Source organism: Tympanuchus pallidicinctus, unplaced genomic scaffold, assembly GCF_026119805.1.
Source record: "Tympanuchus pallidicinctus isolate F22 unplaced genomic scaffold, pur_lepc_1.0 scaffold12, whole genome shotgun sequence".
Classification (NCBI taxonomy): Eukaryota; Metazoa; Chordata; class Aves; order Galliformes; family Phasianidae; genus Tympanuchus; species Tympanuchus pallidicinctus.
The window spans coordinates 213,117-240,758 of record NW_026294637.1 but is presented as its reverse complement, the minus strand read 5'-3'; the positions used below and the strand labels follow the sequence as shown (position 1 = coordinate 240,758).

Below are 27,642 nucleotides of genomic sequence, written 5' to 3'. Positions count from 1 at the left end.
AGCCGGAGTTCGCGCAGGGTCCCTTCCTCAGCCGTGCTGTGTGATCCCGGGGCGGCTGCCGAAGGCACGGCCCAGCCCGATCCTGGCTCTGCGAAGTTGCCTGCGCTGCCTCAGCACTGGCGCCCTTTAAGGGGTTTTAGGGACAGCCTGGCAAGCTGTGCAGCAGTTGGCTTTCTCTCGCAGTGTTGTAGTGCCCCGCGTGCTTTTCCAGGGGTGCTGGCGCAGCCAAATTTGTTCGGTGCCACCTCTGCCGCTTGGCTCCCACCTCCCAGGAGCTGCTTCATGTCTACGCACTCCACGCACACATGTCGCAAGAAGCGGAGCAGGCTGATGCGCAGGGATCATCACCAGTTGGTCTGCATTGCTGCCCACCACACCAAGAGCTTCATCTCCCCATGCAAGTACAGCCGCACTGAGATCCAAGAAAGCCGCTTCCTCTCCTCATCCCAAGGATAAGCAGTTCCTGCTCAGTGTCCTCCCACAGCTGCCTTGACAGTGCGCATGGGACTGCTTGCTCTACAGCTCGGGGTGCGTTGGGTTGTGCTGCCAGCACAGAGCCCGCTGTACAGAAGCAGCATTTGTCTGGAGGTGGATGAGCAAGAACTCATCCACAACAAATCAGTGCTCAGCTCCAACCCAAGCCAGCATGGAGCGACAGCCCCTCCTCCTGATGCGTCCCATCACATCCTTTTCAGGACCTAATGCCACAAACCCGAGCCTTTGCCCCCAGCTCTCAGGCCCATGCACTGCTTTCTACCATAGCTGGTCTGGCATCTCTGCTGGACTTGGTGGGACAGTCCTCAGCACCAGTGTTTCTGTTTCCCCATTTGTTTCTCTTGGGCAGGTGTCCTCCTGCACTCACCCTGTAACCCGGCAAGGAGAAACCCAGCTGACAGCTGAGTCTGAGCAACTGTCACAGGCCTCACATTACAGAGCCATTTTCTTCTTGCAGTAGCTTTCCCCATGCTCTGCAGGCTGGATGAATGGCTTAGATTGATCCAGGATATCTGGAAGATTCCCACTATAAACAAGATCACCAGTGGAGCCTGCGCTGTGGTCTGGATGCTGATTGTGTCTTCCCTCCTGCAGCATGTTGTTGCAGCCATCACTGGTGAGTGCTGGGCCAGACTCAGCCACCGACCCCCCCGTACTCCCCAGACACCTCGAAGGGCGCTGCTCTGTCGGAGGAGGAGGAGGACGTCTTCCTCCCACCCACCGCCTTCAGATAAACGAGGGCGGCCGGGCCGCTGCTCCCGCCGCCGTCGCTCCGTTACTCCGGGACCCGCTGCTCCGCGCCGCCCCTGTGCCGGCAGAGGGCGCTGCGGGGCTGCCCGGTAGCGCGGGCGGGGTGCGGGCACGGCCGGGCCCGGCCTACCCGCTCCAGCGGGCTGCTAGGGGGCTGAGCCGGGACCCGGCGCTGCGCACCGACCCGCTGCCGACTGCCCAGGGCTGGGCCCGGCCGGTGGGGGGAACATGGGGCCGTGCTGAGGGGCGTCTGCTGGGCTGCGAGTGGGAAGCTGCGGCAGCTTTTGGATGCTGTCCACGCTGGGGATCTGTGCGGGGTGCGGTCGGGCGGGGCCGTGCCGTGCCGTGCCGTGCCGTGCCGTGCCGTGCCGTACCGTGCCGTACCGTGCCGTGCCGTGCCGTACCGTGCCGTACCGACCACCCACCGTGTGCCGCTGTGCTGCGGCTGCCGCAGACCCTGCGCTTGGGCCGCCCGGGCACTGAGCGGGGAGAGCCGGGGCTGCGGGACCGGGAGCCGCCTGCTAGTGGTGCTCTGCGGGCGGCCGAGATGCGGAGCCGAGACAGCTGGGAGCTCGGCTGCTCGCCGGGTCATAGCGCGCAGGTTTGCAAGGGAACGGCTGGCGCCTGGCCCCGCTGCCCGGTTCGTGCTGCTCCTCGGGCCGTGCCCAGCAGGAGCTCCTTTCCGCTGCCTCCTGCCCAAACCCAGGCCTCCAAGGGCTGTTCTGCGGACAGCAGCACTGTGCTATCCCTGAGCAGAGCTGTGTGTGTGCGTGAGTGCTGTGAAGGGCTCCCATCAGCAGGGGGGACACGAGCCCTTCCCGTGGATCACCAGGCTGGCACGCATTGCTCTGATGGTGCTTTCTTTCCTGCAGGCAGAAACAGAGACGGAGCCAGGCCCCAGCTTGGCTCTCCTCTGCCTGCCTGCAGCTTGCTGTGAGAATCCCCCAGCAAACTGGTGATGTGCACCCGGCCCTGCTCCCTGCATGCCTGCAGCAATGCCAGGAACGTTTTCTCAAGCCTTTCCTGTCCTATCCTGCTGCTAGCTGTCCCCAGGCTTCCCGCCCCACGGCCACTGGGTCCCCTCAGGCCTATTACCCCACAGAAGCAGTGACCTGGGAAAATCCAGGGAGAGCTGCTTGAAGATACCTAGACCCATCTGTGTGCCTCTCTGCAGGCACAGGGCCGGGTGCGGTAAGGAGCAGAGAGAGCCAGGGCTACAGCAGCACATGTTTATGGGGTCTGGCCTGGCTCTGTGCGTAACAGCGCAGGGACATGCTGGGCACAGTGATGTTATACGCTATGGGGGAAGCTGGGTTCCGCAGGGCTGGTGCTGCCTCGGTGTGGCTCAGTGCCGGAACTGTGGCACTGGGGATGGGATGCGAATGTCCTGACCCTTTTCCAGCCGCCGCTCACAGTCGATCAGGTAGTTCACGCCGTCTATCACCAGCTGCACCAGTTCCACCTGCACCAGGAGCACAAAGTTCTGACTCTAGGCTTTGTTGGCCCCAGCCACCCCCCCGAGCCGTGCCAGCATCCGCTGCGTGAAGGGCACCTACTGCACCCATGGAGCACAGTGCCCCCAATCCCCACTGCTGGCTTCAGCATACAGCTGCAAAGCTGTTCTGGCGCTGAGGTGTGCGCACGTTTTCCCAACTGCCCTTGCCAAGAGCAGCTCTGCCCCTCTCCCACCTCTGACTTCCCCAGCCGGTCCAGGTTGGAGATGTCAAACACATTGCCGGTGGCTGCTGTGTCCACACCGCCTGTCCCACGCTTCTGTAGCCGCAGGTTCTCCAGGATCTTGGGGAAGCGGCTGTCCTGGTGCCCAGAGATGTCAGTGTCAGTGATCAGCAGGACCATCAGCCACAAATGAAAGCTCCCCAGGGCTGCCCTCCCACACTCTGCAGCGCTCTATCTGCAGCCCTACAGTCCCCGGCTCCAAGCAGATCCCACTCAGCACTCATGTGTCTGGCCCCTCCGGCTGCAATGTGGGCGCCATGCGCTGCTCTGCTCTCCTGTGTGATCCCGAGCAACATCCAGGGCTGTGCCACACAGTCTTTTCATCCTGGCAGGGCTGGGCTCTCTGTGCCCACAGCCCCGGCTCCCCCAGCACCATCCACAGTCATTACCTTGCTGAGCAGTGGCAGCTTGATGTGGACACCCGCCCGCAGCCCAGTGCCCAGGTTGGAGGGGCAGGTCAGGATGTAGCCTAGCCTCTCATTCCACATGAACTCCCAGCCTCGCTCCTGGATTAGTCGCTCCACCTGGGTTAGAAGCACAAAAAGCAGCTCAGCCCCTAGCCCAACCCTCAGCGCGATGCTGCCCAGCCCTGAGGCTGTGAGGGACACAAGTCCTGCACGGCCCCCATCCGCAGGGCTGGCAAGGTAGCGCTGAGGTTTCTCACCTCCTTCAGGCCCCGGCAGAACCGCTCAAAGACGCGCTTCATGTTACCACCCTTCTCCATGGAGATGACACGCGTGTGGTCCTCCTCATTGATCCAGATCAGGAAGGTCTTCTCGTTGTTGTGCCTGCGACAGGGCAGTGCTCGGCTGTGCAGGGGCTGCTGCAGCCCTGTGCCCAGCAGCCAGCAGCAGCGGCCCCGCAGCGCCCACTCCCCTGCTGTTAAGGCGCTGCACCCCGTGTGCTGTGAGCACCCTGCCAGGGAGTGCGTGGCTGTGTGTAGGAGTGCTGGGAGCAGGAGGGAGAGGCAGCTGTGGCCGGGTAAGTCTGGGGGCGGGTACAGTGCGCAGAGCGGGGTGAAGCGCTGGGCATCGTCTGGGAAGCAGCCAGCAGGCACAGGTTTTTGGCAGGAGAGGGAACGATGTGCTGCAGGGCAGGCAGGGCTGGCAGCAGGGCCTGGGATGGCTGCAGAGCCGCCCGCTGCCGTGCAAGGTGCTGCGGGTTGTGCAGGGAGCGGCTACCCCGGCTGCAGCCGGCGATCGGAAACCAGGCTGGGGGTGGGCACGGAGAACGCAGCCATGGGCACGGCACTGCGGAACGGCAGACTGGAGGCAGCGAGGTCTGTGGGGCGGGAGCGCGGGCGGGGACAGCAGGATGGAGAAGCAGTGCCCTCCTCCTCCTGCGCTATTGGCGACCCAGCGCCAGACAGGTCCTCACCAGATGCCTCGGGCGTCGGGCCAGTCCCGGGCCATTCCTGCTGCCGTCAGGAGCGGAGACACTGGCTTGTCAAAGAGGAAGTGGTCCTGCAGGGACACAGCGCGTCAGCAGGGCACGTGGGGGATACCGGGGCACCGTTCCTCTGGTCCCCGTGCACCACACAGGAGGTGAACATCACTAGCTGTCCCAGTGCAGAGGCTGTGGGTGTGCAGTCCTCACAATGCCAGCGGGGCAGCAGCTGTGTGCCACGCACCTCGCCTTTCCCTGGGCACGTGGAGGGACACAGGGCAGGAGCCAGAGAGCCCCATGAGCTGCTGGGCCACATTCAACTCCATCTTGTAACGAGCGGGGCCGTGCGCAGCCTCTGCAGCATGGGGCAACCGCGCTGGGGACAGTGCCCCGCTGCTGCGGGCTCAGGGTGGGGGAGGGAGAAGGGTGGGAGCTGGTGCCAGGATGGGGTCCTGCCGGGGCTGCCCGACTCACATCAATGAGCTGCTGCTGCTCCTTCTCTGTCATCTCGCTGAGACGGTAGTAGCGGCCCGACAGGTCCCCTGTGAGGCCGTTCAGAGCCTCCACCGTCACCTTCTCCACCTCCCTCCGCTCGGCCCGGGTGCAGGCGGGTGGAAGGCTCAGCCCACGGATGCTGCGCCCGGTCCGGACCCGGGACGAGAGCACATAGCGCTCATCGAAGTGGCCAAACTTAATCTAAAACAAACATGGGACGTTGGCAGGCAGAGCTGCGCTGAGCATCGCTGTCCCCAAGGCGCACCGCAGCACACCCACCTTGGAGGCGTCCAGGTCCGTGACGTGCTTCATGGTGCGGGGGTTGTACCCGTTGTGCCGCTCCTGGATCACGGGGTCAAACAGCTCTGCAAACACCTGGAGGGAAGCGGAACAGGGCAGCTCTTCAGAGCCAGCCATGCGGAGCCCTTTGGGGGATGTTGCAGGTGTCCTATGGAGCCTGGAGCGTGGCAGGGCCCCGGCCATATCTCACCTCGTATGTCTCCTCATCACCAGCCACCATGCCGACCGTCTTGATGAAGGGGTGGCCTGGGTTGTCCACGCCGGTCTGGATGCACTGGTCCAAGGTCCAGCCGTTGGGGGTGGCTTTGTCGCAGAGCCTCGCGTAGATGGCTGGCGTCAGGTTGCTGGCCATGCAGTTGTTGTGTTTCCGCAGGTCGGGGTACTCAGCACTGCAGGAGGAGGCACCAGTGAGCCGCTGTGTCCAGCAGTTTTTTGCTGAGTCTGACTGGGTTGGAGCTCATTTCCCCGCTGCAGCCCACGGTGCTGTGTGTTACCCCATAGCTATGATGGCACTGATATGGCACCAACGTTCTCCTGCTGAGCGGCGCTGGCACAGCACCACAGTCCTCCCCATTCCTGCAGAGCCTGGGTATGGGCAGGAGGTGTGGAGGGGACGTCCGTGGGGCAGCTGGCCTAACCCAACAGGGGCATATTCCATACTGCACACATTGCATTCAGCAATAAAAGCTGGGGGCAGGGAGAAGGAAGGGCTCTCATTATGAGAGCGTCCATCTGCCCAAATGACCACTGCATATCCCGAGGCCCCGATTCCCAAGGAGTGGCTGAGCATTGCTTACTGATGGAAAATCAAGAGTATATTTCTTTTCTCTTTTATTTCTGCATGAGCTTTGTTCTTTTTTTTTCCTTCCATCACACTGCTCTTTATCTCAACCTGTTAAGGACCAAAGCGCAAATTCAGTCACTCCTTCTCTTTCCTTGGGTGAGTGCGACACCTACAAACTTTTTTTCCTGGTATTTTCTTCCTCTTGTCTCCCTGGGCAGTGGCAGTGGGCAGCAGGTGCTGCTGAGTGGCCATCAGCTGTCATCCTACCAGCTCCCAGCGGTGCCTCTGCCCTATGGAGAGCCCCGTAGCAAGGTGGGCAGGGAGAGCTGTGCTGCTCCCACAAAGACAGCATGGGAGCAGAGAGCAGCCCGCAGTGATGGCTGCCACGAGGACAGGAGTCCACGAGCAAGTCTGGCTGGTGCTCAGGGTGCAGCTCCTTATCAGCTGTGTAGCAGGGCTTGGTACTGGGAGTGCTTTGTGGCAGGCAGCCACGTCAGCCACAGCCCCACGTAGTGCCTGGGCACAGGGCTGCCAGCTCCGGGCTGTGCAGGGGTTGCTCTGTTCTGCACAGCGCAGGGCAGCTGCTCCTGCTGTGCCTCTGTCAGTGTTCAGGTCTGTGTGTCTGCATGCAGCCCTGGGGGCTCTGACCCCACACAGCCCAGACGCTGTGGGGCAGGAAATGGGCTGACCCTGATCTGCAGCTGGTGGGAACCGCACTGCTCTGGCACAGTTTATTGTATTAGGGGGATGCTTTCTTCTAATCAGCTTAGCGGGAGGCTGTCTCCTGACCTCATTCCCACTTTAGCTGGGCTTTGTGCTTGTCCTGTGCTCCCAGGGGAGTTGGCGGAGCAGGACCCGACCGCACTCTCCTTGGCCAAATCCCTCCCACTGGAGGTACCATTGTCTAGAGTGGGACAGGAGCAGCCCTCCCCAGGTCGGGAGGACTGGACGGTGGCCAGGGATATCTGGCCTCTCTTCCTCAGGGAGTCACAGGCAGCTCAGGAGGAAGCAGAGGTGGCAGGTGTGGACATGAATCTGTGGCAGTAATGCAGGAGCCAATCGCTGTCACTGCCACCGCCTCCAAGCTCCTGGCCCCATGCTGCTGTGCAGAGCTTGCCATCCCCAGCCCTGAATCTGCAGTCCCAGAGTGCACACTGGCCCTCTGCCTATGGCTTGGCTGTTGCTTGTGGCTTCCGGAGCTTGCAGAAAGAAAGGGAGGCTGGGCTCATGGTGCTGCTCCATGTGGGGAAGCACTGGCTCCAGCCTGTCCCCTTGCGTGGAGGTGTTTGCTCTGGGCAGAGCCAGTCCCAGGCTGGGCTGAGGCTGCTCCCCATCCTACGCACATATCTTTGCTGTTTGAGTTTTTCTGGCTCAAAGGATGCCTTGTTGCATGTGGGATGCAGCCTGCTCAGCCTCTTTTGTTGTTCCTGCCATTGGCTGGATGCGGACCCATGTCTCCCCAGTGTGAGACACTCTCATAAAAAGCATTCGCTGCTCAGAAAGGGACAGTTGGACTTGTCCCTTCCCTGCCTCCAGCACTGCCCAGTGCGCCAGGACTGCAGCTCACTCTGCTTCCTACCCTGCTGCCAACAGACTGCATTCAGAGCCAGCAAAGGTTGCTAAGGCGAGCAGGCTTGCTTGCAGCCAGAAGGAGGCTGTATTAGGTTTAAGCATTCTCTCTGATATAAGCAGTCCTTAGCCCCACTGCAAAGGGTTCAGAGACTTAAAAGCTCCAGGATCTGTGCCTGCTGCAGTGCTGATTTAGCTCTGTCCTGAGCAGACCTTTCCCCAGAACAGTCCTGAATCGCAGCCAGAAGATTTGGGCAATCTCTTTTCAGCCTTTCCAGAGCACCCCAACTAAGCTGCATGGGGCCGGGATAAGCAGAACATCACAGGGAATGGCAGTGTTATACACTTGGTGCTGTGCTTATGCGCAGCAGAGCCCAAGCGGAGCTGCACAGGGAGCCAAGGGCCATGATGCTGCTCTCGCAGCAGCAGTCCAGGCTTCCTCTGCCACAAGCAGGAAGGTGGCACCACACTTGGCCTTTCAGGGTTGCTCTCCCCTTGGTTTTGTTCCCCGAACCCAGTTGCAGAGCTGTGCTTCATGCTGTTCTGTGCCTAGTGCCCAGTGCTGAGTTGCAGGTGCATTCCCAGTGGCGTCCCCAGCCCTGGAGGCCATGAGCTTTTCCAGCAGAGATAGAAGTGTTCCAGGGCAGCGCAGCAGAGAGGAGGCACCTTGCTGCCAGTGCAGCACCATGGCCCTCTGTACCTCAGGACAGGGCGCTCGCAGTGCTCTCTGTGCCCTTGCACCAGGGGTTCTGCACTGGGAAGGAGACTGCTCAGTGCACAGCAGGTTCTGTGGGTCTGCTAGCGCTGCTGCACCTCCCACAGCTGTCTGCACTGATCCAGCAGCCTTTTCTAGTGCCCTTTCCAGCAGCACCAACTGCTGCTTCCACAGCCGCGGGAGTCACTCCCTCACCAGGCTCAGGGCGCCCCCCCTCCCTCGGGTCTCGCCAGGCCGGCACGCGGCCCTCAGCATCCCCACCCGACGCCGACCCGATGTCTGCGGCCGCTCAGAAAGTTCTCAATGCAGCGCTGCTGGAGGGCCGAACGGGCAGCACCACGCGGCCGTTACCGTTCACTCCGTTTCCATTCCGTTTCCACGGCCCGGCCTGGCGCCGGCTCTCGGCACGGCGCTCTGCACGAGCAGCGCTCAGCCTGCAATGCAGAGCAGCACCGCGCGCTGCCGGCACGTTGTCTGCTGCAGGATCGCAGCAGCCGCGTGTGTTTGGAGCAGCAGCGCTCTGCCTCCTCTGTTCCGCACCTTCCCCCACACCATCTCTGCCGGCAGCGGGACGGGGGCACCCGCTCCTCACTCCCCGACCACCGCTGGGCTGTGCCGGGCTGCTGCCAGCCGCAGCCCCTGGCAAGGAGAGTCATGAAGGGCGCAACGTGAGATCTTCGGCTCTGGTGCTGCAGCCTCGGCATTGCTGCACTGCTCTGACGCGACCAGCGGCTCCAGCAGAGCCGCGTCACCCCAGAAGCACCCGTAAGCCAGGCGGGGCACGGCGCCCACTCCAAGCGCACACCTCAGAGCTCATCTCTGTTTGAAACCGGCAGTGCAGCACGAATGGCTGCGCCGCAGCCTTGGACCTCCGTTATCCCTCCGCCCCGAGCTGCGAGGGCGAGGCCCTGTCGGGAAGCCCCCTGCTCCTCGACCGTACTGAGCTCGGGCTGTGTGTGTGCTCAACATCCTCGCGATGCCGTCCCCGCCAGACTGAATCCTGGTTCCCACCGCCCCGCCCTCGGCAGGACCCTTCCGCAAACCCCGGGCCACGGGGGTAAAAAAAAGCAGCGCTTTACCCCAGCTCGGCCGGGCGCGGCGGTGCCGGTGCCGCCCCGCGGGCCGGGGGCCGTCTCCGCGCTGCCCCAAGGTAGGCACGCACCCGATTCCGGGAGCCCCGCGCCCAGGCGCGGCCGTAGGGGTTGCGCGGCCCCGCCCGACGAAACGGTGCCCTTGGAATCGGGGACGGCGGATCCCGCAATCGCGACGGGGCCGCGTCGTGCCCGTTCCCGGACGCCCGAGGCAGAAGGGTTTTGTCCCGCCGGAGGAGTCAGTTTCCCCCCAGCGGGGCGCGGCTCTGAGACAGGGGCTGAGTGACTCCGGTCACTGCCGCCCTGGGGCTCGAGATGCTTCGGGGAGCTGCGGGAGCCCCGCGCCCCCTCCCCCGGTGCCGCGGCCGCGGGAAGCAGCCCCCGTCCGCTCCCGCCCCCGCACGTGCGCCCCCGCCGCCCGCTCCCGGTACCTGGGCGGGTAGCGGCGCCGCTGCCGCTCACCGGCGCTGACCGTGTCCCGGGCGAGCAGAAAGCCGGCGGCGAGCGAGCCGGCGCCCACCATGGCCAGAAGCCCGGCGGAGCGGCGGGCGGAGAGAGCGCGGGCGAAGGTGCTGGCCATCGCGGAGCGCGGAGCGAGCGCGGCGGGGGCCGGCGGAGGACGTGATGGGAATGGGAACGGCGGCGGCGGGAGGGCGCGGGGGGCGGGGAGCGGCTGCACGGGGCGGGGGTGTGGGGGGGCACCGCCACCTGCTCGGGCCGCCCCGCCCCGCCCCAGGGGCCGCCGTCGCCTTCAGCACGGCGCGTCGGACAGCGCCTGGGGCCGCGCCCGACCGGACGGGACCCCGAGCACCGGGCGGCGGGCATCGGCCAGCGGGGCTCCCGGCCCGGCCCCCGCGGGGACTTCAGGCGGGCGCGGCATAGCGCGAAGGCGCGGCCGGGGCAAAGTCCGCGCACCTGCGGCCGGGAGCGGCGGGGAGCGTGGCCTGGGACGCCTTGCCCGACGGCGCGGGGCCGGGTAGGGGGCCGGGCCGGGCAGGCGGTGCGGGGCGGCCCGGGCTGAGAAGGGCGGCCATCACCGCCGCTTTGCTCCTCCGCCGCCCTCGCACGCCGAGGACGGCCGGGCCGGGAATGCTGGCCCGCGCACACAGCGCGCTCGGCGTCGAGCGGCCCCGCGCTGAGCAGCACGCGCGGCTGCTGGAACGGGAGCGGCAGCTCGGCACGGGTCGGGTCCCATGGGACTGGAGCGGCAGCCCGGCACGGGTCGGGTCCCATGGGACTGGAGCGGCAGCTCGGCACGGGTCGGGTCCCATGGGACTGGAGCGGCAGCCCGGCACGGGTCGGGTCCCGCAGGCCGCTCTTGCAGGAGGGTCCCGGAGAGGCGGGCCCGGCGCGGTTGCCGTGGTAACGCAGGAGGCGGTGGCACCGCGGCGCCCGCTGCAGAGCTCGCGCCCACGTGCACGCAGCGCCGCCCGCAGCCACCAGGTGCCGCCACGCCGCGCCCGGCCGTCCCGCCCTCACGCTCCCATTGGCTGGCGGCGGCCGTCAGCGCGTCGCGATTGGTCGCTGGCGGCGTCGGCGGCGCAGGGTGAGCTCGGAGGCCGCAGGTGAGCGGAGGGAAATGGCGGCGCCCGGCGTGGCGCCCCCTGCTGCCACCGGCTTGGCGGGGCGGGGCGGGGCGGGAGAGAGCTCCGTGAGCGGGGCCGGGATCGGGGAGACCGCGCCGGGCAACCGCTCCGGGCGGGTGGCGGGGAGGAAGGCCGAGGCCGTGCATCGCTGCCGGGCCCCACTCTCCGGGCGGCGCCGGTGGGGGTCAGCGCCGCCCCTCGGTGCGGGCCCTGTTCCTCCCGCGGTTCCCTCCTCCCCTCCCCCGCCAGGACGGCTGCCCTCGGTCCGCCCGCAGCCCTCGAGCCGTCGACAGCGCCGTGGCCCGCGCCGAGCGGCCGTGCTCGAAGCTCTGCGGGCTGCGCTGCCACGCGGGCCCCGCGGCGGCCGTTCCGTCCGCACCGCGCTCCACTCGCGCGGGGCTCCGCTCTGAGCCCCCACCGCGCCGATCCCGCGCACTCCTCCGCCCCCCTCGGGGCTCCGCGGGCCGCGGCAGCGCGGCGCGGGGCGGGGCGCGCGGGGCGGTGCGTGCAGCGGTAGAGCGCAGCCAACCCGCAATTAAAGGAGTGCTGGCATTCCCGGCATCATTGCGCTTCCTTACAGCCGTCCCTGCTTTAAAATCTTCAGGAAGTGCTGCTTTCCTCTCCGGTTCGCTGGTAAATCGTTATTTGTGTGAGGAGGCTGTGGATGCCCCATCCCTGGAGGCATTCAAGGCCGGGTGGATGTGGCTCTGGGCAGCCTGGTCTGGTGGTTGGTGACCCTGCACATAGCAGGGGGGTTGAAACTGGGTGGTCATTGTCCTTTTCAACCCAGGCCATTCTATGATTCTCTTAAGCATTCTGATGCTGTGACGTGTCACACGTAACGATCCCATAAATCTGATGACAAAAGCCCTAAGAATAATGCCGTGAGAAGGGAGCGGAGCCACGCAGAGCTGCAGGCTGCAGGACAGCCACCAGGTCGCTGTGTTTGCTGTTACTGATGGGATGGTATATTTAGAGCGTGACTTCAACTTCTGAGCACATTGAGCTGCTGTATCAGTGTGGAAGGCTTCCTTTTAACGCAGCAGGTCCAAACGGTGTGTAATTATTAACTCTGGCTGTATGGGCATTTTATCTGAAGTGATTCAGCGTTGACGTGGCGCAGGCTTTGATAAGAGTGTGGCTTTCACCTTTTGTGTGTAATGAACCTTAATGCAAACAGTGATTGTGACAATGGGAGCAGCTGCTCAGGCACAGATCCTCTGCACGCTGTGGGTTTGGGATGGAGGCTGAGCAGTGCGGTGGTGGTTTCATGTGGGGTTTTTTCAGTTCCTGCACGGTGGTTCCGTGCCACAAGTCCAGTGTCAGTATCTCCAAGTGCCAACCATGTGCTTTGGTTGTACTCTCCCTTTCATTAGAACAGCCCGACACAGCTGGGTTTGTCCCCCCAGGAGCATTGAGGGAATGATGCCTGGTGTGGCCTTTGGCTTTGGTGGGCATTGGGGTTTTCACTGTGTTTCAGTGTGGCATGGCACTGCCTCCAGAAAAGCCATGGACCAAAGCAGAGCAAAGCAAAGATTATTATCTTATTTTTTTTCTCCTCTAGGCTGGAAGCAGAGAACTTGTTGCGTTCTTAGTTCTTGGGGCAAAGGTTTTCCTGCTGCTCGGTCCATTTTGTCCAGGAGGGAGGGGAGAGCAAACGATTGGAGAAAGCGATCCTCCTCCTCCTCTTTGCTTCATTAAATTCTCATCCACAGAACTGACAGTGCTCGGTACGGCCGCACCGTGCTGCTGTGCAGGGCAAAGGAGTGGCACGGCTCCTGGGGATCTGCTCCTGTCCGTGTGCGCAGCAGTGGGGCGGCACAGTGAGCACCTGCACAGCTGTGCTGCTGCGCTGCCGCCGACACGACTGCATCCCGGCAGTAAGTGCTGCTGGTTGAGATGTGTGTGTGCTGCGTGCTCCAGGTGTGTGGGGGGTGGGCAGCGCGGGGCTCTGTGCACTGCGTGAGCTGGGAGTGCGGCAGAGGAGTCCCGGTTTGGGAGGACAGCTGGGCTGCGTCACTTTGTCACCCGTGTCACCCTGTGTCACCTCACACTGCCCAGGGCTTCCTATGGCTGCAGAGCGCTGCGCGCCTCCTCCTGTCCTTCTCTAAGTGCCCCTCTGCATGGAGGCACGCCTGCTTTTTGTCCCTATTTCCGAGGGGATCGCAGAGGCGATTGCATCGCTGTCTGTTCCTTCTTCCTGTTGCCAGCCTGTTTGGATTCTTGCCTGCAGGCCGGTGGCGTCTGGGTACGTCTCTGCTTTGTGGAGAACTGGCAGGGAGGAATGGGCACCCATATTGCGTGTGGCAGTGCACTCTCCTGTGGTGTGTGGGCTGCAGGGGTGGGTGTGCTTACAAGGCGCTTCAGCTGTCAGTCTGGGGAAGGCTGGAAATCATGTGAGAGCATGAGGAGCAGAGGGAGAGCGTGTCTCGTGCCTGTGCGTAGGAAATAAGCATGAGGTGTTTGCTAAGTCATCTTCTAAAGGCTGCTCTTCCCGTGCTGGGACAAAGGGAGGAGGGAGGGGAGCTTTTCTCTAATTCACAGCTGAGGTAGCCAAGGTAAAGGGCAGCCACTCAGCATTCCTGAGTGTGCAGCTATGGGCAGAAGTGAACAGCCGTGTCCTTGCTTGTGGGAGGTCACACATGTGCATTCAGCTCAGTCGCTCGCATGGCAGTCAGTGCTGCTCCAGGGCACGCTTCTTTCCTGGTGTTTTTGTTGCACAGTTTGTGTCCTGCTGACCAGACCAAGTGCGCACAGGTAAATCACAGCCAACCCTCCAATATGGGAGCCTCAAGCTGCAAACTCAGCTGTTCCTGCTGCTTGCTTTGTGTCCTCTTTCCCCAAAGTTGTTGCTTTGTCCCTTTCTTTCCTCCCCCTTAAACTCACATGCCTCTCAGAAGCTCTCTCTTACTGTCTCTCTGTTATTGCAGGTCTTCTTGAGCTAAAAGGATGAAAATTGGCCATTGTAAGGCCACTGTCACTCTGCTGAGCTTCATCCCAACTTCTGCGTCCCAGCTGATGTCTCTGGGTGCACAAGGCTGTGAGTAATGTCCCCCGCCCCATTCCATGATTCAGACGCTGCTGGGAGCGTGCATCACTGTAAGGGTTAAACTCGTTCCACTGAGCGCTGCCACTGCCCCTTTCCTGGCTGATGCCAGAGGGCTCTGTGCAGAGGAGCTCCTTGTCCAAATGGTTTTGGATCCCGGAGCCCCTCGCACCCAAGGGTCTCTCCTGCACACCGCTCCCCTTCGGCCTTGCCCCTGTGTGCTTTGTGCAGCACGGCCCTGGGCTCGCTCGCTCCCAGCCCCTGCTCCCTCCCTGCTCCCAGCAGCCCTGGCCCAGCCCTTCACCGCTGTTTGTGCACTGCGGTTCCAGAGCGGGATGGTCGGCCACCGGCGCTGCCATGTCGTCCCTGACGACCTCCAGTGAGGGACAGAACCCCACTCCGCGGTTTGTGGTCGGTTCCCGGGATGATGAGACAGACTTCCTGGGGTCAAACACGAAGATGGATGAAACGGACTTCTTTGAAGATGATGAAGAGGAGGAGTCGGTAAGGAGCTCCCGGCATCCGGGGCTCATCCAGCACTTCTGAGGCTGTGAGGGCTGCAGGGCCGAGGCCCTGGGCAGTGTGGCAGCGCCGTACAGAGGGGCAGTGCCGTTTCTGACATACTGCTGTGCTGCCAGACCTGGTGCCTCTCACTGCAGTAAATCCCAGCCTATTGGCTTGCAGGTCTCTTCCAGCTACAGCAGCATATTTCCTTCTCCTAGCAGCTTAACCCCAGCATTGCTGTAAACCTTTCTACTTCACCAGGGATTTTTTTGAGGAAAACTGTGGGAACTATGAGCAGGGAATGAGATTTCTGCAGAGGAAGCATTTGCTCTTTTCTGCAGCCTGTTCTTGGAGGCTACAGAAAAGGAGAACCTTTTCCAGCTCCTGACTGCTTTTGGCTTCTGTTCAGCCCACCCTTTCAGTCCCCTCAATGGCCTCTGTAAGGAGCTTCTGTCTGGAGGTGCTTCCTTCATCCTTCCTTTTAGTGGGCTGAATGAAGGGACTGAAGCTTGTTCCCAGGGTGGGATGCAGGGACCTTGCAGAACGTTAATCAGCCATTATCCTGTCTCTGTGCAGCCTCTGGGGGCTCACACAGGTATATCCTGCAGCACAGTTAGAAAATGTTGGCAGCAGCATATACTGACTTCCTCCTTAGAGGTGAGGAAGTAGATTTTTCTGAAGACAGGATGGAGGAGCTGGTGTCTAAGCTGGGATGTGTCGCTGCACGACCTTTGGGCAGGGGCACGGCTGCGAGGCAGAGGAACTCTAACCTCTCATTCCCATGATTCATCCGGGACTTGTTTCGGGTTGGTGATAGTTGGTGGTGGTGGGGCTTGGTTTGCAATGGGCTGAGCAGATTACTCTAGAGTGAGGTGGGATGGCCCTCACTTCATTCCTGAGAAAATCACCTGTCCATCCCAGAGAAGCAGTGTGCTGCCTTGGGCTTTTTTTGAAGAGACATTTCCTCCTCTGGTTAGGAGGAGCTCCTCTTCCCCCATGTGGACACTGTAGGGTTCTGCACAGTGCTCTGCTGCACACATCTGGGAAGCATCCAGTGCCTTTTGCTATGAAGCATTTGCAGCTCTTCTTTGAGTCCTCTCGTGTCTGTCAGCTGTCTGGGTAAGGTCCGTGCCAGAGAACATGGTGTGGGCTTCTTCCAGCCCCGCTGCATGTTTGAGTCCCAGATGTTTATTTCTGACCTTAGCATTAGTGCCCAGGGGAGGCATAATAGTGCCTGGCAAAGAAGCAGTGATGTCTGGCTGCTCCTTCATGACATCCACCAGAGCAATCTGTTGGGAAGTGGAAGTGTGCATGATCTGAGTCTAGCAAGAGCTGTGAGCACATCGGGTTGGAAGCAAATCCTGTGTGTGTTCCGTACTGCTGCACTTCCACTCTCTTGCAGTTTTAATTCAGTAAAGCAGCTGACCTATGCTAACCTGCTCTGTGTCTTCTCGTAGCCGCCTGAACGGCAGATTGTCGTTGGAATCTGTGCCATGACCAAAAAGTCCAAATCGAAGCCCATGACGCAGATTCTGGAGCGTCTGTGCAAGTTTGAGTATATCACAGTGGTGATTATGGGGGAGGACATTATTCTGAATGAACCGGTGGAGAATTGGCCTCCTTGTGACTGCCTGATCTCCTTCCACTCCAAAGGTAAAAGTCTGCAGTAGGCCTCATGCTACCTAAGGTCTGGACAAGGGAGCTTCCGTTCATTCTTTCCTTCCTTTTCCTCCATTTCAGGATTCCCACTGGATAAAGCAGTTGCCTATGCCAAGCTGTGCAAGCCGTTCTTGATTAATGACCTTGATATGCAATATTATATCCAGGACAGGTAGGTGTCTGTGATCCAGCAGAGCCCCTTCCTTCTTAGTCTGATTTCTCAGCTTACTGTGCAATCTGCTTCTTCTGGACCACCAGCAAATGAACTGGAAATTATTTTAGCAAGGGATTTTAGGGATTGTTTCCCCATGACATGGAAGGGAGCAGATCAGGTGTAAGCACGTTAACAACTGGCATGTTTTGTCTTCTGATTCAAACGTACTGTAAGGAGTGGCCAAATGAAGTCAGAAGAAGTGGTCTCCCAGAATGAGGCTGTCACTGAGACATAGAGACCACCCTGTCAGTGGGCGAGCCAAGTGCTGGGATGGGATTCGGGGGCAGAAACTGGGAGCAGAAAGGCCAGGTCAGACCCTAGGGAAGATATGTTGGTGAAGCTCTTCAAGATGCTTTGCAGCCAGCTGGTGGTACAGCCAGCTTGCAGACATGTACTGCACTCATACAGCCAGGCTGCATTGGCTGCACGTGTGGGCTAATGCTGGACACCAGAGCTCCCACCACGTCTGTGTGATGTGAGCAGGGCTCCTACAGGTGCTGACAGGCACCCCGAAGTGTAACCCTTGTTAAAGAGCTGCTGTTTTCCCCTTTCCAAACTTTTCTATACGTTCTAACTGTTCATGTCCTTGTCAGGCGTGAAGTGTATCGGATCCTTCAAGAAGAGGGAATAGACCTGCCCCGCTATGCTGTGCTCAATCGAGACCCTGATAGACCAGAAGGTAAGTGTGCAGGCTCTGCAGAAAGCAGCTTTTACAGACTTACAGTACAGTTTAAGATGTCCTGCAGAGGCCAGGCACTGTTATCAGCTCATGCAGGACTGATTTACAAGTCTGGTGGCTTTTGAGAACAGAGGTACAAGCAGCAGAACCAGCTCACCAGCCAGGGCCGAGGGCTCCAGCTCTTTGCTGGGGCCGCTACCCCTCGTCCTGCTGTGCCACTGCTCTGCTTTATCTTCAGAGTGCAACTTGGTGGAAGGAGAGGACCATGTGGAAGTAAACGGAGCTGTTTTCCCAAAGCCGTTCGTAGAGAAGCCCGTCAGTGCTGAAGACCATAATGTGTACATTTACTACCCAACCTCAGCAGGTGGGGGCAGCCAGCGGCTCTTTCGGAAGGTGAGGGGCTTCCCCCCTTTCAGTGTTGGGGCTGTTAAATGTGTGGGACTGAGAGAAGCATGTGGCTTCAGGAGGGAGTGCTGGGGCAGGTGAGAGGACAGGAAAGTTTTGTTGTGGGGAAATCTGTACCTTCTCAGGACTTGTAGTTGAGCCCCATCTAGCTGGGAATTGCAGTACATGTTGTGGTGATGGTGCTGGCTTCACCTTCGCCACCTCCTGTCTGCTGTGTGTCCTGTGGGGCAGTCACAGAGTGCTGTGGCCCTTGTTGAACTGCAGACTGCTTTTTTTCTGAATCACTTTCTCAGTTTACTGTGATGATTTTTTAAAATCTCTTCCTGTTTGCTACCTATTGCCCTTTTCAGCATGCTGCAACTTGCAAACGTAATAAATGCACTATTTATTTCTAGATTCCACTTGGAATCTGCCTTACTCGCTTGCACCACTCTGCCAGCACGCAGTTAAAGCTGTGTTGCATCTTTTTTCCAATCAGTTATGCATCTGCCATTAGCAGTCTTGAAATGATTGTTTCCTTAGCTAGTGTACACGAATACCATTTGAGATTGTATACAAAGCTTCACTGAAAATGAAAACGGTGTGATCTTCTGGCCATAAGCTCTGTCATGCCACCCTAGAAGGATGTAAAATAGGTCTGATAGTGAACCAGCAGTGTATATTATCACTTTCTTAGTAGCTATGCACCTTACTTCTTAGGTCTTTATCCGCACCGTATCCCTGTAGAAATTGGCGTCAACCCAGCGGTCTGTAGTAGCCCTTCTCCTCTTTAAAGCCCAAACGTACCTCCTGTCTGTCTTTCGGAGTCTGTTTTTCCTCCGTAAATGAGCATGCTGTGGTAGCTGAGTGTTCTCAGAGATGCTCATTCGGTTTTCTGCATTTAGGACGAAAGTTCTTCCATCTGAGAAAAGCAGCCCCGTAGTCTTCCCTGAGGTGCTTGTTCTGTGCTTTCAGATCGGCAGCCGGAGCAGCGTGTACTCCCCAGAGAGCAGCGTGAGGAAGACGGGCTCGTACATTTATGAGGAGTTCATGCCTACGGATGGCACTGATGTAAAGGTGAGGCAAAGCCTGGAGAGGCGCCTGCCTGCGGGCCTGGGATGGCTGAGGGCTGGCGGTGCCATGAGCTGGCTCATGTACCAGTGTGAGCCGCGAGGCGCTGCGCTGCAGCTCGGACCCCAGGCGGGGATGGGTGCTGAGGCCGCCTGCTCTTTTCCGCGCGTCCCCAGCAGGAGCGTCTCCCCGAAGGTGCGCTCCGTCTGGCTGGGCACGTCAACTGTGACCACCTCTCCTCCCAGGTGTACACCGTTGGGCCCGACTACGCCCATGCAGAGGCTCGCAAATCCCCCGCCTTGGATGGGAAGGTGGAACGGGACAGCGAAGGGAAGGAGATCCGTTATCCTGTCATGCTTACTGCCATGGAGAAGCTGGTCGCTCGGAAAGTCTGCGTCGCCTTCAAGGTCTGTGTGCCCGGCTCTGCGTGAGCCTCGCCTGGCTGCGCGTCTCCAGCCTGCTGCTGAACCGCAGGGTGCTCACGAATGCTGTGTTGGGTGTTTCCTTGCGCAGCAAACTGTGTGTGGGTTTGACCTCCTGCGGGCAAATGGCCACTCTTTTGTTTGTGATGTGAACGGCTTCAGCTTTGTGAAGAACTCTATGAAGTATTACGATGACTGCGCCAAAATCCTCGGGTATGTAAAATTCGGGTTGTGCTGTGGGTGGAGCCCCCAGCAGAGTGCGATGAGCGCAGGGTCCTGATGATCCTGAGAGAGAAATCTGAGGGTGGTTCAGCCAGGGGCTTTTCTTCAGAAAAGTTGGCTCTGGGAAGAGGGGTTCGTTATAACTGAGCCTGAAGGGCCTGCACTGCCATCAGCTGTGTTCCTTTGGGCAGTGCCCTAGCTAGCCTGTGGTGTGCTGGATGTGTCTGCACAAAGAAGAGGAGAAACTCTGTCTGTGGTCCTCAAATCTTTCAGCAGAACCACCAAGCAAGGGGTGGTATCCAAGGAATGGAATTTCTTGTGAGTTTTACATTCTGCTTTCTTCCAGAAACATAATCATGCGGGAATTGGCTCCTCAGTTTCATATTCCCTGGTCCATCCCAACAGAGGCAGAAGATATTCCTATAGTCCCCACGACTTCTGGCACCATGTGAGTACCTGCCTTCTTCTCAAATGCCCAAGGCAAAAACTGTCCAACAGACAGATGTCAGCCAGCAGCACTGTGTTCCTCAGCTGCTATGTTGGGACTGAAAGAACAATAGGAAACAACTCCCTGGTGACAGCTCTGGTGTGTACAGTCACGTGTGTGCAGTGTACCTTCTGTTTCCCTAGGATGGAGCTTCGCTGCGTTATTGCAGTCATCCGGCATGGAGATCGTACCCCAAAGCAGAAGATGAAGATGGAAGTTAAGCATCCCCGGTAAGAGCCAAGGCAAGAAGGTGCTGCATTGCTGGAAAGTGAGGAGGGGCCATTTGCCAAATCAAGAAGCAGAGTAGAAGGCCTGAATGCATGGAAGGCAGTGTATTTTCCTGGCTCCATTCTAGCAGACGCCTTCTGCTCAGCCAAGGGCGTCTCCTAAGAATCTGATCACCTTCTGTGTGAACACTGGGAGGAAGAGCCAAGTTCTGCTAGGGCCTGCAAGCAAAGTGCCCCACTAAATGGGAAGTTGGTGGCTGCCTCCTTTTCTTAACTGAGCCTGGAAACACTCATTTTTGTCATCATTTCTGAGGCATGGCGAGGAGCCACTGGGACTGCTGGTTCTCCCAGAAGAATAAAGTGTGAATGCGTACGTAGGGTTGAAAGTTGTAGTGCTGAAACAGCAGCTGCTGGATCAGGGTTCTTTGTTGTCTGTTCAGGTTCTTTGAATTATTTGAGAAATATGATGGCTACAAGACAGGGAAGTTGAAACTGAAGAAGCCAGAGCAGCTACAGGTGAGGGGAGTCCTCTCTGGGGTGACTGTGTGGGAGATAAAGGTAATTTGGTTCCCAGTGTGAGGCACTCTTTTGGGAGGATGTAAAAGCTCGGAAGGGTAGCGGTCTTCTGCAGAAACCCTTGTTTTCTCGCTCCTCACCCACAATGCACTCAGCAGAGTGAAAGTGTGGTGGGAACTGCTCCTGGCTGATGGGGAGACTGCCGAGCTGGGAGCACCTGGTGCAACTTGGCCATCTGCTGTGGCTGCCTCCAGTGAGGGATGGCTGCAGGATGGGGAGCAGGGCAGTGTGAAGCACCTGCTTGGTTCAGCCAGGGGCTGGAGTGCAGGACGAGGATGGAGCAAAATGCTGTGCGAAAGTTTGTTCTGCCTGAGCTGAGCTTCTTAGGAAAAGACGTGTCTGTAAGAGTGCGGGTGTGGACGTGGCGTTGGGTGAGGCGGTCTGGGGAGGCCTTGCAAGATGTGATGGTGAGTCTGGGGCAAAAGTGCTGGGCGTTTGAGGCAGTGTCTGCTCCCCAACAGGAAGTGCTGGACATCGCACGGCAGCTCGTGGTGGAACTGGGAACCCACAGTGACTGCGAGATCGAGGAGCGGAAATCCAAACTGGAGCAGCTGAAGAGTGTTTTGGAGATGTAAGGATTCATATATCGGGGCACTGTGAATTTGTCTCAGAGCTGTGGTTCAGCATGGGATGTAGAAACTAATTGGACTGCTGAGGTTTTGGGCAGCAGTTCTCCAGAGCTTGGAATATCCATCCCCTGTTACAGCTGTACCTAAGAGGTGCCATCCTGTTAAAATTTTCCCCTTGGCGTCAGAACTGGTGTTGATTCTTGTTTCCAGTGTGTCTGGAATTCAGCTAAACAACTGGAGACGAAGGTGAGCTTCTTTTGTTGTGGGAAAGAAACTGGAGTACTTTAAGGAGCGCATTAATATGAAGCGTTTCGATACATTTTGAACAAATGCAATTTTAAAAAAGGATGTAAAAAATTAAACAAGAGGCAGCTTGGCAAAAATTAGAAGTTTGTGTCCACAGCTTTTGTGTAGTTGAGATAACAGGCAGTGTGGTGGTGGCTGTGTCTCACAAGCACGAGGTTTCCTCTCTGAGCTGGCGGGGCTGCAGTCGGGCACTGCCTGTGTTTAAGCTGTGTTTAAGCTGTGTTTAAGCTGTGTTTAAGCTGTGTTTAAGCTGTGTTTAAGCTGTGTTCAAGCTGTGTTTGTGGAGCACAGAGAATGAATTTTTACCATGATTCCTTCCCCTGCCTTTCTGCCCAGTAGAGGTGCTTTACATTCACAGTGTGCGCTGGATTCTTTGTGATCCCAATAATTCATTCACTAAAGATATAAGATAGATAGAAATTAGAAAAGCGTTACTAAAGTCACTCTGGGGTATGAGAGAGCAAAATGCTGTCAGCTGAAGAGCAGGCAAGAAAATGAGTATTTAAATTTCATTTGGGAGGTTATTTAGCTGTTTTTGGAATGTGCATTCTGGATCACAAGTGCATGTCAACAACGTTCTTATTCCATGGCAGTTGGTGCTGTAGCAGAAAGTCAGTGCATTTTTGCTGTGTGCTGCCTAGGGATCTCTGGCACAGGGAGAGGGAGGCTGACTTATTTTCACTTTTTCTCCTTCTCACTGTGGCAGGTATGGACATTTTTCTGGCATTAACCGTAAGGTGCAGTTGACGTATCTGCCTCATGGACATCCAAAAGCTGCAAGTGAAGATGAAGGTAAAGAATCCTGAAGTTGCTGCCTTGACCTCAGAGCCTGGTGTTTAAGAGTCTGTGCAGCTGTCTTACCTATGAAGACCTCAGGAGATGCAAGCATGATTAACAACTCATGTCTTATATTTGCTAGCAACATAAGAAGGGCTGGATTGATAAATAATGTAACGTACCAGTGTTCTCCAGATGGTGCCACAGGGCTTGCTCTTCTGTGTTCATGAATGTCAGCCTCTACACCTTCAGAAAGTTGTGTCTCCTACTTTGGTGCTTGCTAGCATGGTTCCTGGGGGACTCTGGGTCAAGCTTGTGCTGCTAATGCTTTACAGGGCTCTGATGGCAACCTCTTCTTCCTGTCCCCATCTCCTACTGCAAGCTCAGCTTTGAGATCTGATGTAGGGAGTTTCTCTTTGTCTCCTAGAAGCTCGCAGAGAGCCTTCCCCATCTCTTCTCCTGGTGCTGAAGTGGGGTGGAGAGCTGACACCAGCAGGAAGAGTCCAGGCAGAAGAGCTGGGGCGAGCCTTTCGCTGCATGTACCCTGGTGGCCAAGGTAAGCTTCTTACGTGCATGTCAGGTCCTGTGCTGTGGCTGTACCAGGCTGTTTAGCCCAGGTGATCACAGGTGTGAGGGATGCTCAGATGCCTGTGTAGCAATTGATGCACGACCTCTTTGTCCACATATGCAGCTGACTTCTGTCTGAGGTCTGTCCTAGTCTAGCAGTGTTTCTTGAACTATGAGCTCAGAGCTGGGAGCAGTGTCCACGTCTTCTCACACAGTGTGGCTGAATACTGTGCAAACTGACCATGAGATTCCACCCAATATCAAATGACTCACTGCTGCAGTGTTTGTGGAAGGTCAGACTCAGAGCTGCAGGAGCTGCTTTATCCTATTACCTGTATCTCTTCTCTGATTGTGATCAGCCATCGCAAATGAACTTTTTTTTTCCTCATGCCACAAGGTGATTGTAGCTGTACAAGTTGTGTTTGGAAGCCAGGTGCCTCACGGCTGAATAGCTCTGGCTGTGGTTCTGACGGCAGCAGAATTGCTTTTGTGCAAAGAACAGATAAAAAGAGGCAATTCTTTTGTGCGGCCTCATTCTGCGCAGGGATATTCAAGCTAGCAGGCAATTGTCAGATCTTTACTGGTGAATTTTCAGCCCTTCCTCAAAATGGGCTTTGCCAAGTTAACCTGAAGTAGCTTTTCAGGCTTCATGTGATGGCTAGAACTGACTGTTTTGGAGTAGTCTAAATGCTAGCTAGTGATTCTCTACGTACTTGTGTTATTGCAAGCAAGTTTGTTATCTGAAGTAGTGGTATTACAGTGTGCTTGGCTGATGGTTTTTGAGGTGTCAGAATACTGTTCTGAGCCTGTTTCTGTTCCAGGTGACTATGCTGGTTTCCCTGGATGTGGCCTGCTCAGACTGCACAGCACATACCGCCATGATCTCAAGATCTACGCCTCAGATGAGGGACGAGTTCAGATGACAGCAGCGGCTTTTGCCAAGGTTCTTCCTCTCGTGTGCATCTGCTAACTCCGCTACGTTATTCTTTGGAATCTGCCAGTTTTAAAGGAAAACCTCTGGTGACAAGAAAGGGTCTGTCCTAGGAGTTTCCCCTGTGTGTTGGAAGGGCAGTGGTGCACCATGCTGATAGCAAGCGTGTGGGGCAGCACTGGAAGCGCGCTGTAGCAGCACGTGCTTGTGGCCTTCGATATGCTGCCCAGGGTTAGACTGTGACTGGAGAAGGAGTTGCTTACAGAGCATTGCTGGTATTTAATGTTGGAGCACATTGCTGAATATTAATTGCCTACAAAATTAGTTTCTGGGATGACTGCCCAGCCAGAGGGATTATTCTCTGACTGCCTGATTTACGAGAGGAATGAAATAACTTTGGGGCAGTCTAGAGTGGAGGTTGGGAAGGAGAGGGGCTCATCTGCAGTTAAAGCTTGAGCCAAGGGAGATCTTGTGGCCTCCTGAGCTGTTCTTCAGAGCTGTATCAACTCCTCCCAGCAAACTGTGTTGGCTGCTCAACGATTGCCTGGACAGTTCTGGGGCCGCTGCAGGCAGAGCTGCTGTTTAGACAGAATAGCTCTGTGAGCAAAGAGAATCACTGGTGATTGTAGGTGCTATGGCTGTAAAAATGCTCTTCAAGGGCAGGTGAGGTTTCATTCCGGCTGACTGAAGGCTGGCCATGAAGCTACCAGAGATGTTTGCTGCTTGGTTTGCACAGCTGAAATCTTGTCCTGTATTTTTTTTAGGGTCTGCTGGCCCTGGAAGGAGAGCTGACCCCCATCCTGGTGCAGATGGTGAAAAGTGCCAATATGAACGGTCTCCTGGACAGTGACAGTGATTCTCTAAGCAGCTGTCAACACAGAGTGAAGGCACGACTGCATGAAATCATGCAGAAGGATGCTGAGTTCTGTGAGGAGGATTATGAAAAGGTAAAGCATCTTCATGGCCTTGGAGCTCGCTGTGGTTTAAGATGCAAAACCTGCTGGTGTGCAAGCAGTAGTTCTGTTAGTTTCAGAACAGCTCTAGTCAAAACTGCGTGATGTAAGCAGAACCCAGGAGGGGAAAAGGAAGGATCTGGGGAATAATAATGCCTACCCTTCTCCAAGTGAAAATGCCCCACAGTTCTCCACTGTTCTGTTCAAATCATTACCATGGGACCTTTCTCTCCTTTTAAGAGATCCCAGTGCATCTGACTGCCATGAGAGTGCTCAAAGAAAATGTTTTTGGCAAATCTGTTTTGTAAATATAAATATGTGATAGGCTGGCATTTGGAGGTACCTGATTAGGGTGTAGTTCTCATGGCTTGCAATCCCATTTGCTGTGGACAAGCAGTTCACCTTTGCCAGATTTTAGATTCATACTCTGTGTGTGAGTGTGAACAGACCTTTTGGCTACAAACCATTTTGCTGTCCTGTCAATGTCTGATAACTGCAAAGCAGATTGTATCCAGCAAAGTGACAATAAAGGTGCTGTAGCTGCTTCTCCAACAAGTCCCTAGACATTTTTTCCCCCCGGATTCTGAGGTACAATTACAGAACTGAAGCCTATTACCATTAACAAATACATTAATTACCTCAAATAAATACTTCAAACACTGTGAAACCCTTTCCTCAAGCACAGAAGCAAAGTGAGACGGGGGTGGGTATTGTCAGCAGAGGGAGGTCCAGTCGATTAAGAGCAGTTGTTTGCTGTCTCTGAGATTGGTCCTGAGGCAGTTTTAAGATCATACCTAACTACCTCTATGATGAGGCCAGCTTATTGCACTCGGCTGGGAACACAACTGTTGCACTGAATCATAAAGCAGGGCAGCTGAAAAAGGCAGACGTGCTGTGTTCCCAGTCTGTAAAGGTATTAACTAACCTCTGCTGGCATCTTCTCTCAGCTAGCACCTACAGGTAGTGCTTCTCTGCTCAACTCCATGACCTTCATCCAGAACCCTGTGGAGATCTGTAACCAGGTGTTCACCCTGATTGAGAACCTCACCTCCCAGATACGAAAACGATTGGAAGACCCAAAATCTGCAGGTGAGTGTCACAGCTGAAAAGGGTCTGCAGCAGATTGATTGCTTCTTCTGTCTTCACAGCTGCCAAACATCACTGTGGTTCACATATATGACTGTAACAAAGAAATTCTGGAGTGGAATTCCATATGTATGATCGATGTAAAGGCTCCTGTTCTGATTTCAGCTGCTGTTAAAGAGAGTATCTTGTGTAAATGTTTCTTGTGTTCAAAGAGAATGTAAACAGCAGCACAGTGGCCTTGAGGGACTTGTCTGACTTTTTCAGGCATTTCCTAGAGAGGAGATGATGGCAGTAGGCAAGATTTTTTAGTCCTCATTTGGTGAGTTCTGAGAGCTTTCCTTTATAACAGCGCAGAGGCGTCATAAAGGCAGCGGTGGGGCATCCACCTGTGCTGTGACAAACAAGCCTAAAGGCAGATGGTTTTAATTTCTCACATGTTTCAGAAGTAGTTTACTGCTGCAGTTTAAGATGCAGCTCAAAAAGGTCCAGTGGCTTTTCCAGGGCAAGGTTCCTGTCGGCGACTGATAATAATTGGGGCACTTCTGTGCTGGAAGAAGTCAGTCATAGCTTCCACCTGAGATCTGCATGGAAGCAGTCAGAATGTGAACGTGGTTTTGTGCTCTCTGGTGTTTAGACCTGCAGCTCTACCACAGTGAGACTTTAGAACTGATGCTGCAACGCTGGAGTAAGCTGGAGAGAGATTTCCGCATGAAAAATGGGCGTTATGACATCAGCAAGATCCCTGATATTTACGACTGCATCAAGTATGATGTGCAGCACAACTGTGCTCTGAAGCTGGAAGGCACAGCTGAGCTCTTCCGACTCTCCAAAGCCCTGGCAGATGTGATCATACCACAGGTAGAGCCTGTCCTGCGTGTGTGAAGGGTCTGTGCTGTCACTTTCTGACCTTTCCACTGTCTCTTTTCTTGTGTCTCCTACATTGGCTCTCGAGGCAGAGTATCATGGGTATCTCTCAGGTCTCTTACTATTTGCATAAGGCCAAAACCATCTACAGTTTACAATGTGGCAGCGCTTTCTTCCTGGATGAGGGTTCTCACAGCATCAGAATGATGAGCAGATGAGGCAACAGCTTTTGCATGTTCATCACAATGCATTTAGCACAGCTTTGGGATGAGTGTGAGCTGTAACATCCCATTTTCCATGTGCAAAGTTGTACATGGCGACGTTTTCCATATTAAAGGGAAGCCTTTTTCTGGTGGATTCAACATCCCTGTCAAACTGGGGCTTGTTCAATTTGTAGAGTTGGCTTGCTTCTCACAAAGGTTTTGCATATGGAAATGTGAGTGGAAGAGAGGGACAAATGCAATAGATCTCTTTATTTTGTTCCACCCCAGGCATAAACGTTTCATTTGTCAGGGATAGGCTTCTGACAACAAACAGGGCCCAATTGCTCTTGCACTCATGCTGGGCAGAAATGGGCTTCTGAATCTCTCCACACTGTTTCTGATGAGAAGCTGTTCAGCCATTTACAGCTCAGCTCTCCCAGTTTTATCTTTGCAAACAGCAGTTGTTGGTTTAATCCTTATGGCAGGTCTGCATGTGCCACAAGAGGAGGTTGGCTGATGGTATTGGTCCCTCTCAGCTGTTCTGACAGCCATGTCTAGGCAGATTGGGATTCTTGGAGGCTCCTCTGTCCTCCGTTACCTCCCTAAATAAGTGGAAAAAATGAAGAAGGTGCTGAATGGCATTTCCCTTTCTGTCTTTCCTTACCTGTAGCGGTGCTTGTGGACAGGACTGTGGAAGTGCAGTTTCCTTTCTTCTGAGAATATGGCTCAAAGAAATCTATTGTTTGTTTTCCTGCAGGAGTATGGAATTAATAAGGAAGAAAAACTGGAGATTGCTATTGGCTTTTGTCTTCCTCTAATTAAAAAAATCCAGTTGGACCTACAGAGAACCCATGAAGATGAGTCTGTCAACAAACTACATCCCCTGTAAGGACTGTAATGTATGCTGGGGAGGGCAGGCTCTGGGGCAGTGCGTGGGATCCATACCGGAAGAGTGTAGTGGTTCAGAAGGAGGCACCAAGGGGCACA

The 27,642-nt window shown here is 56.5% G+C and overlaps 2 protein-coding genes across 16 annotated transcripts in view; one reads left to right on the top strand and one right to left on the bottom strand.

Moving 5' to 3' along the window:
- Positions 1 to 2,460: 2,460 nt before the first annotated feature.
- Positions 2,461 to 9,936, bottom strand: CKMT1A (creatine kinase, mitochondrial 1A). 2 transcript variants are annotated; one of them, XM_052672403.1, is made up of 9 exons: positions 9,754 to 9,936; positions 5,354 to 5,552; positions 5,143 to 5,238; positions 4,843 to 5,064; positions 4,360 to 4,445; positions 3,647 to 3,770; positions 3,372 to 3,506; positions 2,935 to 3,060; positions 2,461 to 2,707 (listed from the first exon to the last, which is right to left on the bottom strand). In XM_052672403.1, the coding sequence occupies exons 1-9, from the start codon at positions 9,900 to 9,902 to the stop codon at positions 2,591 to 2,593; spliced, it is 1,254 nt and encodes a 417-aa protein (XP_052528363.1). In that variant the 5' UTR covers positions 9,903 to 9,936; the 3' UTR covers positions 2,461 to 2,590. The 2 variants fall into 2 exon arrangements, with proteins under 2 accessions (XP_052528363.1, XP_052528362.1); XM_052672402.1 differs by lacking the exon at positions 9,754 to 9,936 and adding an exon at positions 5,658 to 5,677.
- Positions 9,874 to 27,642, top strand: part of PPIP5K1 (diphosphoinositol pentakisphosphate kinase 1) — a 41,568-nt gene continuing 23,799 nt past the window's right edge. For 3 of the 14 annotated variants that reach the window (XM_052672400.1, XM_052672399.1, XM_052672396.1), the window contains exons 1-21: positions 11,440 to 12,788; positions 13,839 to 13,948; positions 14,284 to 14,458; positions 15,916 to 16,111; positions 16,199 to 16,289; positions 16,925 to 17,010; positions 17,249 to 17,403; positions 18,370 to 18,471; positions 18,711 to 18,872; positions 18,979 to 19,100; positions 19,456 to 19,557; positions 19,740 to 19,826; positions 20,264 to 20,339; positions 20,861 to 20,970; positions 21,981 to 22,066; positions 22,479 to 22,607; positions 23,440 to 23,561; positions 24,314 to 24,496; positions 25,450 to 25,591; positions 26,223 to 26,446; positions 27,413 to 27,540. In XM_052672400.1, the coding sequence (XP_052528360.1) occupies positions 14,312 to 14,458; positions 15,916 to 16,111; positions 16,199 to 16,289; positions 16,925 to 17,010; positions 17,249 to 17,403; positions 18,370 to 18,471; positions 18,711 to 18,872; positions 18,979 to 19,100; positions 19,456 to 19,557; positions 19,740 to 19,826; positions 20,264 to 20,339; positions 20,861 to 20,970; positions 21,981 to 22,066; positions 22,479 to 22,607; positions 23,440 to 23,561; positions 24,314 to 24,496; positions 25,450 to 25,591; positions 26,223 to 26,446; positions 27,413 to 27,540 (2,450 nt within the window). In that variant the 5' untranslated portion in view covers positions 11,440 to 12,788; positions 13,839 to 13,948; positions 14,284 to 14,311. Of the gene's footprint in view, positions 9,892 to 10,280; positions 10,299 to 10,815; positions 10,888 to 11,437; positions 12,789 to 12,893; positions 13,666 to 13,838; positions 13,949 to 14,283; positions 14,459 to 15,915; positions 16,112 to 16,198; positions 16,290 to 16,924; positions 17,011 to 17,248; positions 17,404 to 18,369; positions 18,472 to 18,710; positions 18,873 to 18,978; positions 19,101 to 19,455; positions 19,558 to 19,739; positions 19,827 to 20,263; positions 20,340 to 20,860; positions 20,971 to 21,980; positions 22,067 to 22,478; positions 22,608 to 23,439; positions 23,562 to 24,313; positions 24,497 to 25,449; positions 25,592 to 26,222; positions 26,447 to 27,412; positions 27,541 to 27,642 lie in introns of those variants that run through there. The other 11 variants (XM_052672397.1, XM_052672395.1, XM_052672387.1 and 8 more) reach the window with 10 other exon arrangements.